This window comes from Pituophis catenifer, unplaced genomic scaffold (genome assembly GCF_029215685.1).
Source record: "Pituophis catenifer annectens isolate HBS135680 unplaced genomic scaffold, rPitCat1.0.hap2 SCAF_3, whole genome shotgun sequence".
Taxonomy (NCBI): domain Eukaryota; kingdom Metazoa; phylum Chordata; class Lepidosauria; order Squamata; family Colubridae; genus Pituophis; species Pituophis catenifer.
This window is the reverse complement of record NW_027256883.1, coordinates 26,457,542-26,472,283: the sequence shown is the minus strand read 5'-3', so window position 1 is coordinate 26,472,283 and position 14,742 is coordinate 26,457,542. Positions and strand designations below refer to the sequence as shown.

Genomic DNA, 14,742 nt, shown 5'->3' with positions numbered 1-14,742 from the left:
TCTCAAGCATCTGTTTCTGCAGTGATGGGAATGATTCCACGGTTGAATACCTGAGAATAAATTTCAAACCTTAATACATGAAATAAATCATGGAAGGTTGAGAAATGTCATTAAAACTTGGATATCTGTAAAGTTGGCAGATTTTTGTTGTACCTGAAAGAATTAAAGCCTAACTGTAGTAACTGAAAATTATTTGTTTTAATAAATTTCACAATACCATTTAAATAGCTACACTTAATATTGTATTCTGGAGGATTAACTCCTTGTAGTTTTTAGGCAGTCATGAAACAATCCTAATATTGTAATGTATAGCGGTATGTAAAGCAAACTACCGGTAATGGAAAGTAAAATAGATGCAAAGTGCAATTCATAATACGGATGTAGAAAATTAACCCTGCCTTGAAATATTAAAGCTTTTTTTCCGGGATTATATTTTTAAAGTAGGGAAAATCAGAAACTTCTAGCTTACAGTCTTAAATATGCAGAGCTTAGAATTGCCAGCTGCTAAAGGAATCTAAATGTTTATGATTATAGGTTCTTGCAACATAATGGGTTTTTATTCATAGCCATAACTTTCACTTTTTGTTGAACCAGATTAATTGGCTAGCAATTTCTATTTAAGTACAGTATGACAGAGGGATAATTGAGAAGACTGAGAACACACACACACACACACACACACACACACAAATAATAAATAAAAATTCTGTATTCCCTCTAGATGTCATCTGATTTGGAACTACCACAATCTGTCAATACCTTTAGAGTTGTATATTTCCCATAATAAATCATCCAATTAAAATGCTTTCATTTCAAATCTAGAAAGTTAGTTGTTTCTTCAATCTTGTTTCACTGAAAAAAATGGTCTGGAGCAAGAAATGACAAAAATCTACTCTGGCCCCGTATTGCCATTAATTATTATTTATCATTTGAAAAACTAATACACATTTATTCTTGCTTTTTGTAAACTCAAAACACCAACAAGCATTTATGTATTTTAAGGTCATTTCACCCATGGAAACGACAAATCATTGAGAGCTATGTATCTCAAGTACCTGTTTCAATTAGTTACTGACTAGTAGAAAAGTTTTAAAGAATGTTTTAAGATAGAATACATATGGCAATTTGGGACAATTATCCATCCAAGTGATAGGGTCCCCTGATCAAAGAAAACAATGGTTCTCATCTTGTGGAGCTCAACTAAGAAAACTACAGTCATTTAGATTTGTAACTATTATTAAGTTCAAGAGCAATATGTCATTACATGGTCTTTTTCTAAACATGAAGGTTAAAAATAATGGTGTCTCCATGTGTAACTAGCTCTCTTACTGCTCCCAGTCAGTCCTCAGTGTTTAGCCATTATTTATCAAGAGGAAAGGCAGAGAATCTCAAAAGATTTCAAACTCTGTACCAGTGTTATTTTGGGGTGGGAGCAGGTTGACACCTGAGGGACTTTTGAAGGGGAAGGGATATTAAAACTAGTGGTTTAAACCAGTGGTGAAATCCAAATTTTTTTTATTACCGGTTCTGTGGGTGTGGCTTGGTGGGCGTGGCTTGGTAGGCGTGGCAGGGGAAGGATACTGCAAAATCCCCATTCCCACCCCACTCTGGGGCCAGCCATAGGTGGTATTTGCCAGTTCTTCGAACTACCCAAAATTTCCACTACCAGTTCTCCAGAACCTGTCAGAACCTGCTGGATTTCACCCCTGCTTTAAACAAGTTCGTTTGCATAATGCACCCTGTATGAGCATGATTAGGCAGTGTTTCAATTCACATGCAACAGGCAAATTAGAAATTGGCAATGGTACTGATTAAGAAATTAATAGAAGATTTCACCACCATCATTTTCTGCTGATACACCTATGGATGAATAGTACTTCAACTCATCAATGGAAAAGAATCTTCTGGCTGCTATAATGAAATATTTACAAATATAGGATATTTTTTGGCTGCTGTTCATTGCTGCTTCAGCTGCTGGAAAGTGAATGCTTTCTTTTTCACGTTGTGGCAGACTCTCAACTGGAATTGTATGCATTGTTCCAAGTTCTTATGCTTGACTATTGGATGCAGATTACGTTCCATCAAGATGGAGGTATTACAGTGGTGAAGGTCCAATTTGCCAGTATTTTCATAACATGCTCATCTTGCATTTTTAAAATACAATTTACCTTATAATTCTGAGATACTGAATTCATTTTAAATTGTTCACAGACTCTATTGCAAAATAACAAAGCAGACATCATTGATTCCCAGGCCAGAGATGACCAATGCATAAACATATAACAACTGCTTTACTTCAAAGCCACCAAGCAGTGGGCCAAAAAATCATTAATTTAGGGATCTTTTTTCAACTTGGCCCTAATAGTTGGCAGTTAACTATTGTGTATAGCTTCTTTCTTATCTGCTATATAGATTCTAATTAAGCTGAAACACCTCTGAGAGTTTTCAGCCAAGTGATAAAATGTTAGGAGATCTGAAATTTACTGCCACTTCTGCAAAGAAAAAAAGACTTAAAATTTATTTAATTTTTAAAATATATGTTACAAGCAGGATCTCATAAGAAAATGAAATCTAATCAGAAGACATAGTTTTGTAATTTATATAAATATTGCAATCTCGAGATGTTTCTGAATGAATTTACTAAAGAATTAACACTATTAATTCACTATTGTACCTTCTGGGTACACAACTTTCCTCTATTTCTTGTTTGTAAATTTAGCATTATACAACATATTGATATTGTATAATGCTGTATAATTTTCCTTTTTTGAAAAATGTATTTGCTGTGTAAAGTGATAGCGTTAACTGGCTGCCTATGCCTTTCTTTTACTAAGATTTTGGAAAAAATCAATTATTTTTATGAGATACTGTTCATTCATCTGAACAAAAATACTCCACTTAGAGCAACATGGCTCCCTAAACTGAAAGGATAATTAATATCCTATCTTGGCTGGAGTAATTATTAAAAACATTTTATTTGAAATTATTTGAACTGATGTTTTACGGTGCTCAGCAACAGCATATATTCAAAAAGGGCGATATAGATTATAGCCCTTATCTCTTTATCTTCTCTAAATGCTATTGAATTCAAAGGGTTAAGCTATAAAGTCACTTATCTCAACACATGACAAGGAAGAATTTGCTAGAATTCCCTAGCTACCAGCATAGCTTTCATCACCTTCTCTGTTGGACTACTGTGATGTGAAAGAATGGGGAAAACGCACTGAAGCCATCTAAGAAGTAAACTATCAACTTGACATTTTTCAGCAATTGAAAACGTTTTCACATTGCAATTCCTTCTGACAGAGAAATTGTAGAATTCCTCTGATTTAAGACCCATCTGGTTATTGTTCAAACATTTAGAACTATTATTTCCAGTAAAAAAAAAAATCCAACTCATATGCTATTTTTCTTCGCCAAACTATGAATATTTCCCTCTGCATTTTAGATTTTATCTTTAAAGTATATTTTAACAGTATTTTAAGTACTTTTTTAAAAAAAAATTAGCAATTTATCTTGATAGTGGACATGCTGTGTTTTTTCATTTTATTTTAATTAGCCATTGTGAAACTAAATTCTCCTTTGTTTTACTCCTTTGAATACTGTTTAATTATGGTTATCATGCCAGATATCTTAAAGGTTATTTTACCAATACAGTTTCATTTAACATAAGCCATATGGAATCAATAGTACTGTTTCCTAAAGTAAATGCTTGGAAAATCTTACATTCATATGTTAAGAGTGCACATCCTTTCCTCATTAGTTGGAAAGTACAGGGATTTTGGCACAGGTTCTGTGTGGAAGCATTGTGCAGCTTTTATATGGATTTTGTTTTTAGCCTTTGATGACACTGTTTAGAATAGGAAGTATCTAATAAGTAAAGCATTTTGTCTAATGTGCTGCCAGTGTGTTTCATATATGCCTGGAGGTCTGAAACATTATCTTCTCCACTGCAGTAATATGCATTTAATTCTCTGAAAGCAGAAGGTTGAACTTTTAAAAGAGACTCAAAGTACATTTTCAGCTAAAATAATTTGAAACACATGTGATAGCGGACCTGAGTAATGTACAGTTGGTTTTTATGGTTTAATCATGATCATGTTAATGCACACCAGTAGCTAATTAAAGAAAACTTTTATTGTTCATTTTAAATGGGTTATGTAAAGAGTGAGTGAACTGATATAAATGCAGTTCAATGATAAATGTTACCATTACATCTGCTATCAGGAAGCCGATATTGGTGTTTTTGACATCTTTAAAGTATTGGGCCATTTCTTTTGTAACAAAGCAAGAGGATGTTTTTAAAAGTTTTACATTTGGAATTGTTCACTAATGTAAAAGGATATTCACTTGATTCCTGGATTTATTATCAAGCTGGCTTTTTAAAATTAATAGCTTCAAATCCCAAGTAATGTGTATGGTTGCACATCCTCCAAGGAACATTGATGGCAGGTCTCAAGGGCTCTGTGTCTTTCCATAGATGCCATGATCTACTGGAGATTCTTTGCAAAAAAAAAAAAAAACCCTTTATGTGCCAAGATAGTCCATCAAGAGGAAAATTGTTAGTGTTGTTTTAGCCATCAAACATTTTCCTGTTAGGAGCCCATTGAAGTTTGGTTGTCTTGGAAAATTTAGTCTAGATTAAGAATTCTACCAAGTTGTTTTTTCAGTTGCATCTCTATTTTGATCTTAATGTTTCCATTGGGAATTTAATATTTGAGTTTATAAATTCTGTTTTTTTTAATCAACCTGATTTCCTGAATTAGCTGCTAATCAAAGGGCTATACCATTTAAATAATATTTTTAAATAGAAGATAACCATTGGAGCCAAAAACAATCATCTCGTTATCAAGTGATATTTTACAGAACATAACCAATTTTTAACTAAGTGATCATACTAAAATTAATCCAACAGGTATTAAAAAGACTTTAAAACATATTTCAAACCAGGGTGAAATGCTTCTGGTTCGGACTGGATCGCCTGATCCGGTACTGATGGAGGCGGGTGGTCCGGAGAACCGGTAGCAAAAATCCCTGGGCCCCCCCATGCCCAGCTGAGCCGCGCGATCATCAGAGGCTTTTTTTAAAACTTTTTTAAAAAAACTTAAAAACTTTTAGTTTTTAAAAGTAAAATAAAAAGCCTTTGATGATCGCTTGGCTTAGCTGGGATTGCCAGAGTCTTTTAAAAGCATTTTTACTAGAAAAAATACTTTTAAAAGGTAAAAAAAAAGCCTCTGACGATCCCAACTGAGTAGCGCGATCGTCAGAGGCTTTTTTTTTTACTTTTAAAAGCAATGCTTTTAAAAGTAAAAAAACCGCTTGCGCGCCACAGCTTATCACACTCCCCCCTCGTGCGCTGTTCTACTTACCTCTTTTTGGCCTGCACTGTGTATGCGCACCTCACATTTGGTGTGTGGTGCGCACTGTGCATGCGCAGCCAGAGAACCAGTAGTAAACCAGTTCAGATTTCACCACTGCTTCAAACAGTATTCATATTTTAACATCACCAATTTGTGCCTGCTTCAAAGGCATAGATAGATAGATAGATAGATAGATAGATAGATAGATAGATAGATAGATAGATAGATAGATAGATAGAATTCTTTATTGGCCAAGTGTGATTGGACACACAAGGAACTTGTCTTTGGTGCATATGCTCTCAGTGTACATAAAAAGACAAGATACACTCGTCAAGAATCACAAGGCACAAAACCTAGTGACAGTTATATGGTACAATAAGCAATCAAATCATACTAGGAAACAATATCAATATAAATCGCAAGGATACAAGCAACAAAGTTACAGTCATGAGTCAGAAGTGGGAGGAGATGGGCGACAGGAATGATGAGAAGAACAATAGCAATAGTAATGCAGCCTAATGTGAATAGTTTGACAGTGTTGAGGGAATTATCCGTTTAGCAGAGTGATGGCATTCAGGAAAAAACTGTTCTTGTATCTAGTTGTCTTGGTGTAGAGTGCTCTATAGCGTTGCTTTGAGGGTAGGCGTTGAAACAACTTATGTCCAAGATGCGAGGGGTCTATAAATATTTTCACAGCCCTCCTTTTGACTCGTGCAGTATGCAGGTCCTCAATGGAAGGCAGGTTGATAGTAATTGGTTTTTCTGCAGTTCTAATTATCCTCTGAAGTCTGTGTCTGTCTTGTTGGGTTGCAGAACCAAACCAGACAGTTATAGAGGTGCAGATGACAGACTCAATAGTTCCTCTGTAGAACTTTATCAGCAGCTCCTTGGGCAGTTTGAGCTTCCTGAGTTGGCATAGAAAGAACATTCTTTGTTGTGTTTTTTTTATGACATTTTTGATGTTAGGTTTCAATTTTAGGTCTTGAGATATGATAGAACTTAGAAATTTGAGGTTCTCTACTGTTGATACTGTGTTGTCTAGTATTGTAAGAGGTGGTAGTATGGAAGGATTTCTCCTAAAGTCTACCACCATTTCTATGGTTTTGAGTGTGTTCCATTCCAGATTGTTCCTGTTGCACCACGAGGCCAGTTGTTCAACCTCCCATCTGTATGCGGATTCATTGTTGTCTCAAATAAGATCAATCAATGTTGTATCATCTGCAAACTTCAGTAGTTTAACAGATGGATCATTTGAGATGCAGTCAGTGGTATATAGAGAGAAGAGAAGTGGAGAAAGCACACATCCTTTGTGCTTTGGGGGGGGGTATGCTAATTGTACAGGTGTCTGATATGATTTTGCTTAGCTTCACCTGCTGCTTCCTGTCTGTTAGGAAGCTTGTGATCCACTTACAAGTGTGTTCAGGTACCGCTAGCTGATTTAGTTTAGTTAGAAGAATGTCTGGTATGATGGTATTGAATGCTGAACTAAAGTCTACAAAGAGGACCCTTGTGTAGGTCTTTGGAGATTCAAGATGTTGTAGGATGTAGTGCAGAGCCATATTAACAGCATCATCTGTCAATCTATTTGCTCGGTATGCAAATTGCAGGGGGGTCTAACAGTGGATCCATGATGGTTTTCAGTTGGGACATCACTAGCCTTTCAAAGATTTTCATAACTACAGATGTTAGAGCAACTGGTCTGTAGTCATTCAGTTCCTTGATGGAGGGCTTCTTCGGCACTGGGATGATAGTGGAGCGTTTGAAGCAAGAAGGAACATGGCACATCTCTAGTGATTTATTGAAGATTCGGGTGAAGAGGGGGGCCAATTGGTCAGCACAAACTTTTAAGCAAGAAGGAGTTATCTTGTCTGGGCCTGGTGCTTTTCCTGGCTTTTGTCTGTGAAATAGATGTTGCACTTCCTTTTCTGTGATCACCAGGGGTTGTGAACCCAATAGGATTTTGTCAGTTGTAGGAGGCTTGGCTGTTGTTGGTGTGTCTGGGATGGGGTTTGTGGAGATAGGTGGCTGTAGTTTCCTTTAAAATCTGCAGTAAAACATGTTCAGGTCATCTGCCAGTTGTTGATTTCCTTCAGCCTGGGAAGGAGGTTTGCCATAGCGGATGATATTTTTAAGAATTTTCCACATGTTTGCTGGTTCGTTTGTTGAGAACTGATTTCTTAGCTTGTCAGAGTAGCTTCTTTTTGCTGCTCTGATCTCCCTTGTTAATATGTTTCTGGCCTGATTGTACAGCATTCTATCACCTTTTCTGTAGGCTTCTTCTTTGGTACGACGTAGTTGTTTAAGTTTAGTTGTGAACCAAGGTTTATTGTTATTGTATATTTGCAAGTTCCTGGTCTTATTAGTTCCAGTAGCTATAAAATTCAAATTGGAAAATATTAATTTTTTAAAAATCAATAAAAATCATTTCTGAAAGTGTCTTTGTCCTAGATATGCATTCTTCTCTGGAAATATCATTTGTTTCCTTGAAAGCAACAATGTAGAAGGATTCTGTTGGGATGATGACTTAGTGTTTGGTTTTGGTGCCTTTTATGTCTGTCTTTCCAAAATTGATACCCTCTAGATGTGTTGGGATTACAGTTCCTAGAATTTCCACATTCAACACTCTGGAAAAGTGCTGGAGTGTTGCTATGCACAAGTGTTACCCTACTTTTAAAATCTTGTGAGACATTACCTAGCTAATCATTCTGTAGTTCTACTTCTATAATACCAGTCTACGGTTTTCATCTTTCATTGAGTTGATCAAAGTCCTCTGAATTTTTCAGTGTTGTGACTCATAGTTAACACTTAAGAGAGTTAAAATGTATAACATATTTTATTTTCCTGGGTGGTTATTAATATGATTTAAAGGAGCTATGGTGACACAATGGCTAGAATGCAGCATTGCAGGCTTGCTCTGCCCACACATCCAGGAGTTCAATCCTGACTAGTTCAAGGTTGACTCAGCCTTACATCCTTCCGACACTGGTAAAATGAGGACACAGATTATTGGGGGTAATATGCTGTAAACAGTTTAGAGAATGCTGTAAAGCACTATGAAGTGGTATATAAGTCTAAGTGCTATTAAACTAGGAAGCTACTAGTATTGCTTGATAGATTTTTGTCTAATTTTTTAAAAATCAGCTAAGTTTTTAAAATTTAGAAATATTAAATATAATTTGATTTATAGAGAGCAAAATTTATTTAATTATTTTATTTATTTGAAGCAAACGCCTCATAGACATTTCAGCTAGTAGGTCCTATTTAATCTTTGTCTCAGTCAAACCATATCCTTAATAAGAAGCGGATCTATCAATGTAGATTGCCAGACTTGATATATTACACAATGCCACAGGACATTAGCTGTTGTTTTGGTGGTTACTTTTGATGTTATGTAATGAAGAACTGAATAAGAGAAGTTATTAAACTAGTTCTTTGCTTACTTTGAGGGTATTAGTGTGAATGCCTTTTTGTTGGTGGGAGGAGAAATCTTTAAAAAATCATTTAAATGAGGAAAGAATTATAATAAAAGCTTCCTAAGGCATGACTTAAAGCTTAGATCTTTCAATTCAATTCAACTCAGTTCAAGATCTAGAATGCATTGTTTAATTTCAGAAATGCTTTTCTTCAGAACCATTGTTTTTAGCACTTAAACTGACAGACTATAGCAGGGGATACCATTCGTTGTTATTTTTTTTCTTAAATAATTTGTCTACAAGGATGAATTGCGCCATAATCTCAAGTGACAGATTTTCATATGATATGATATGCTAGAGAAGAAGATCCTTATAAAGTCTTGGAACATTAGAGATAATTGAGAAGTACGGGGAATCTTTATTGAACTACATCTAAGGATAATATGTCTTTATAAAGACAGAATTATGCACTATTGAATAAAAGCAAAATTGCCTTAGGTCTGAAGTTCATCTGCTGCTGAAATAGAAGCCTGATAGATTATCACATCTAATAAGCACATTTGAAGCCTCTGTTTGTAAGATGAAAGTTCTCAAACTTGTTGCTTTCAACTAAAGGACCACTATTTAAATCACTTGGTTTGTTCTGTTTTGATACCATTTATGTTTGTAGTCAGAGCTTTTTTGTGTATGACTACCTTCTTTTTGAATAATTAACTATAAGCATTTTTGGCTGCAAAGCTGGCTTAATTGAAACAAAGAATTAGAATATAAATTGTATTGTTCTATTTTATTAGAATAAAAATTTTCACAGAATAATATAATCACTCAAAATATATGACAAGCAAGGTTTGGTTGCTGCTGATTTCTTGTAAAACCTTTAAGTCAGAATTGTATCCAATGCTGTCTTCAGATTGTTGAAGACAGATTGGTGGGCATATTGAGCATATTTTTGTGAAAATGTGATGCAGGATTATGCATTGATGTAAAGTTGAATATTTGAGTCTGAACTGGCTTGTTCTATAGCTGGAATCTTTTTTAGATTACTCAGTGAAAAAGCTTGATTAGTTTATAGTATATAATTGCCTATTTATACTTTTAGGCTTAAATTTGATGTAATTAGATAGATTGGATGTTAATGGGGATTGCTATAGAGCAGTGCTGTCAAACTCCCGGCCCATGGGGCGGATGCATCATGCGTTGGCCACGCCTACACCCAGTTTAGCAAGGGGGGAAAAGTCCCAATACGTCATGTGACAGCGCCATGACGATGTGACTTTGACACCCCTGCTATAGAGCAACCCATCATCCAGCATTTCATTTTAAAAAAATAGGTTTTCAGCAAATATTAGATTAGCCTTAGATGTTAATGAACATAAAACTCTTTTTAAACGTTAAAGCAGGGGTGAAATGCTACCAGTTAGCTCCGGTTCGGGCAAACCGGTAGTGATAAAAATTACCGGTTCTGGCGAACCAATAGTAAAAAAAAGCTACCAGTTTGGGCGAACCAGTAGTTAAAAAAGCTACTGGTTTGTTCAAATCTGTATTTCCGACGATCAGCTGTGCCATGCGGTTTAGCTTCGCTAGAAAGCAGGAAATCCGGCTTTCTAGCAAAGCTAAATTGTGCAGCACAACTGTTCCCCCCTCACTGTTCTATTTACCTATTTACCTTCTTTTTCAGTGCAAAGCGTGCATTTGGTGCACACTGTGCATGTGTGCACAGCGTGCTTTTGGCATGCAGCATTCATGCATAGGCAGCAAACAGGTGGCGATCCGAGGAGGATTTCACCACTGCGTTAAAGTAGCACAGTGGTTAGCAGTGTGCTAATTCTTTATCTTCTAGCCTAAATGCATATGACCAAAATATTAATTGTTTTCATTGGACAGACCCTTTTTTGTGCTGGCTACTTTTAAGGGTTTACTTATCTGCAATGTTCCACCTCACAAAGATACATTTGCATATGGATATGTAGAAGACCTTGAGTTCCTAGCAAAGGATTCTATTCCACAAACACAAAATCTATAAGATTTATTTATTTATTTTTATTTTATTTATTTAGTTTGTCAAACATGTACGAGGTAACAGGTATAAGTATAAACATGGACATGAACACAGGAAATGAGTACAAATAAGTAGGGAATAGTAGGACAGGGACAGTAGGCACGCTGATGTGCTTATGACGCCCCCTTACAGACCTCTTAGGAATGGTGTGAGGTCCACAGTAGACAGTTTAAAGTTGAAGCTATGGGGGTGTGAGGATGTAACAACAGAGTCAGGTAGAACATTCCAGGCATTGACCATTATAGTGTTGTATCTAATACAGTAATGAAACAAAAAACAATTATGAGGTTGATATTCCCCTCTAATAAATCATGCCAGCTTTGACTTATGAAATAGATATTGTGCCCTTTTTCAATATCGCAAAAAAATACAATAGCAAGATTTTAGTTTTATTTAAATCTAAATGCTTAAAACAGTTTAATTTCTTCAGTTACTTGATTTTCAATACTGTATCATGACATTGTATCTTGATAGCATCTGAATAAAAATTATTTGAACTTAGAAATATTTTCTTCATCTACCTCTTTCTCCCAACTTGTCATTATGAGTCATCATTCTCTCTGGACTAAACACCTGATAAGTTTTCATGAGTGATTTTCTGTTTCAAAAGTTAACTTAGCGAACTTTTCTTTTTTACAGAAATGTATCTGACTTGATTTTTTTTCTCGTTCGTTTATATAGCAATTGTTTAATGTAGGAATGGAAATCTTTGAGAGTAGCAATTTTATGATACAGTGTTTTCCTTTCTAGGTTTTCAAACAGGAACAGAAGAAGATGGATACAGCTGATGGGGGTACAGCTGAAACATCTTCACGTTATAGTGGAGCCCAGGACAGTGGCATTGGCAGTGACAGTGTTAAAATCAGAATAGTCCAAATAGAACAACATAGCGGCACCAGCCAACATCGCATTGCCCAACCTTCCCGACAGTCTTCTATAGTGAAGAACCTGAACTTTATTCCATTTGACATTTTTATTACTGCCAGCCGATTCTCCTTCATGACTTATTCATGTACTACTTTACTTAAATCAAAATCACAGGAAGATCAAAAAGAGGGTGAAAAAACCATCAAAAGTTCATTAAACCTTCCAGAAGCAGTTGATGAGTGCAAGAAATCTGACAAAGCAGGTTTTTCATCAGTAACAGCAGATGATCTTCTAAACTGCAACAGTTCATTGCCCTCTGGGAAAAAATCAGGTCTTATATCTTTGGAAAGTCTTCATGCTTCTACAAGATCATCTGCTAGACAAGCCTTGGGAGTAACTATTGTCCGGCAGCCTGGTCGCAGAGGAACTGGAGACTTGCAGTTAGAGCCATTTTTGCACCTGGTTGTATCGCAACCATCTTTTATCTTAAGCTGTCATCATAGAAAACAAAGAGTGGAAATATCTGTGTTTGATGCTGTCCTCAAAGGTGTCGCATCAGATTACAAGTGTACAGGTAAGATTATTTACTATTCTTAAGGTCATAGATTCACTGCCTAATTTTTTTTGTTCAGGTGTGAACAAAAAGAAAAAAAAAGTTTATTCTAGATAAACGTGAGGTTATTTATTCAGTAGCTTGAGCTGATTTTATTGGCTACATAATTTGATTCACTAACTTAAAAATACCAGGAAAGCAACAGAATACAGTGGTTCTACAGTTTTTTTTAAATGTTCTAACATTTTCATGTTGGTTTCCTGTCCCCTCCCCTAATCTCTTACACACAATTACTAGCGCATACACGGCAAGATAAATTACCTTTTAACCATCTAATTACTCCACTGTTTGTGGCCGTGTACTATTATAATTCCTACTTGTTGTAAGAAATTAGACAGTTTCGGGTGCTCTTAAACACAAGAAAAACCTTTTGGGTAATATGTTCAACTCAAAATATTCAAAGAAAAATAAGTCTGGTATAAGTCTCTTGTTGCCCTACTTGGGTACTGGAACTGGTCAAGATCTTTTGAAAAGTTATGCTGAATATTACAGGCACTCTTGTAAATCAGAGCTCCGTCTTGGGTTGGGTATATGCATTGTTTTGTTCTGTTTGATCATTGCTCCTTTTACTTCTTCCCCATCTCAGGTATTTATTTATTTTTTTGTACTCTTCTACTATATTCTTTCTTTCTCAATAGATTCCTCTTGTTCTCTTCATTTCTACATTTCCTTCTTAGGTTTATTTAAGGTTTATTCTTTCAGCTATAATGTCTGATAGTCTTGATAGTCTGTATTTTTTTCCCTTCAGTCTTGACTCCTGGCAACCGCTGGACAAGTCCCTACAGTTTTCTTGCAAGATTTCAGCAGCAGTTTCCCTGCTTCTTAGGTCTGAAAGAGAATGTCTGGTCCATGCTCACCCAGATGGCATTGTGCCCAAGGCAGAATTAGAATTTATGGTCTCCCAATTTCTGGCCTGATGGCTTAACCACTACATCAACTGGGTGCAATATCTCAACTTTAGCCTGTCTTGCTAAATTTTCTCCATGAGATTTTTTTTTCTCAGTCATAAGACTTGCTTCAGTGAATTATTCATGTCACTCTGAAAAGTGTTCTGTAGTTTCATGTGTTAAATCAGTCAGAATATGTTAGAATTCCAAAGCAGATTGGTTGGATTTTTGGGGGGGTAGTGGTCGTGGTAGTTGCAACATCATTTGCAATCTAAGGCAAAAGTTCTTTAGCTTCACAGGACAGTTAGGCAATGTTAATTTTCATTTCTACTTAAATTTTCATATTAATTACTTATATACTTAAAAGTACACAACATCATAGTTCTTTTAAAAGCTATAAATGATTTAGTATGCAAAAATTCACAGGTTCTGTGACTGGCATATCGAAGGAGTTACTTATCTTCTGAAATGATGGACAGCCAGAATAAGTTGGGGAAGTTTTTATTTATTTATTTATTGGTTCGATTTATATGCTGCCCTTTTCCAGAGACTCAGGGCAGCTTACAATGCGTTAAGCAATAGTCTTCATACTTTTGTATATACCTGCTTAGTAGGGCTTTCGGGCTCCCCTAAGCGATGTTCTTTTTTATACAAAGTCAGCTTATTGCCCCCACAATCCGGGTCCTCATTTTACCTACCTTCGAAAGGATGGAAGGCTGAGTCAACCTTGAGCCTGGTGAGATTTGAACTTGCAATAATTGTAGGCAGCTGGTGTTATCTTAACAGTACTTTAGTCTGCTGCGCCACCAAGGCTCTGCCAAGGTTGGCAGAGAGTTCGTTTAATTACTCTTTCTAAGAGCTTTTTCCTGTGCTTCCATTATCTAGTCTCATCCATTCAAATTAAAGGTGCCCTTCTGATGTTGATTTCATGGAGTGATAGATTTGGAAAAGCCATGGAAGTCATTTAGTCTTATCCCTCCGCTCAGTGTAGGTTCTACTACGGCATATCTGACAAATGACTAAATATGAGTCAGTTGCCCAAGCATCTGAATTTTGATCACGTGACTCTGGTGATGCCGAAAAGGTGTTAAGTGTGAAAAAGGGTCATGTCACTTTTTTCAGTGCGTCATAACTTTGAAAAGTCACTAAATAAACTGTTGTAAGTCGAGGACTATCGATATACCCAGATCCTTTCATCATTCCCCATAAGGCTTGGCTTCTTGGTAACTATCCTTTGCACTTGTATTTACTCTTCTTTTTGAACCTTACCAGAAATTGAGGCAATGTTTAGAAATGGAGTCTGATGAAGGGAGAGTAGAATGCAATCTATGATCTGCATTCTGTGTTTCTATTAAATACACTCCAAAGTGGCATTGTGCCTTTTTAGCATCTGCATTTGACTCCTGATTCACATTTCATATGTTGTTGAGAAGGACAGATAAGTCCATTATGTAATTACTACAAATAGTCCTAAACGTATAACCACAGTTTGGAACAGAATTTCCATTGCTAAAGAAGATGGTTAAGTGAATCACATCTGATT

The 14,742-nt window shown here is 36.0% G+C and overlaps 1 protein-coding gene across 2 annotated transcripts in view; it reads left to right on the top strand.

Annotated features, from left to right (window-relative positions):
• The window catches only part of VPS13B (vacuolar protein sorting 13 homolog B), a 316,205-nt gene that overhangs the window by 180,112 nt on the left and 121,351 nt on the right, over positions 1–14,742 (top strand). For both annotated transcript variants that reach the window (XM_070940432.1, XM_070940433.1), the window contains exon 33: positions 11,583–12,273. In XM_070940432.1, the coding sequence (XP_070796533.1) occupies positions 11,583–12,273 (691 nt within the window). The remainder of the gene's footprint in view (positions 1–11,582; positions 12,274–14,742) is intronic.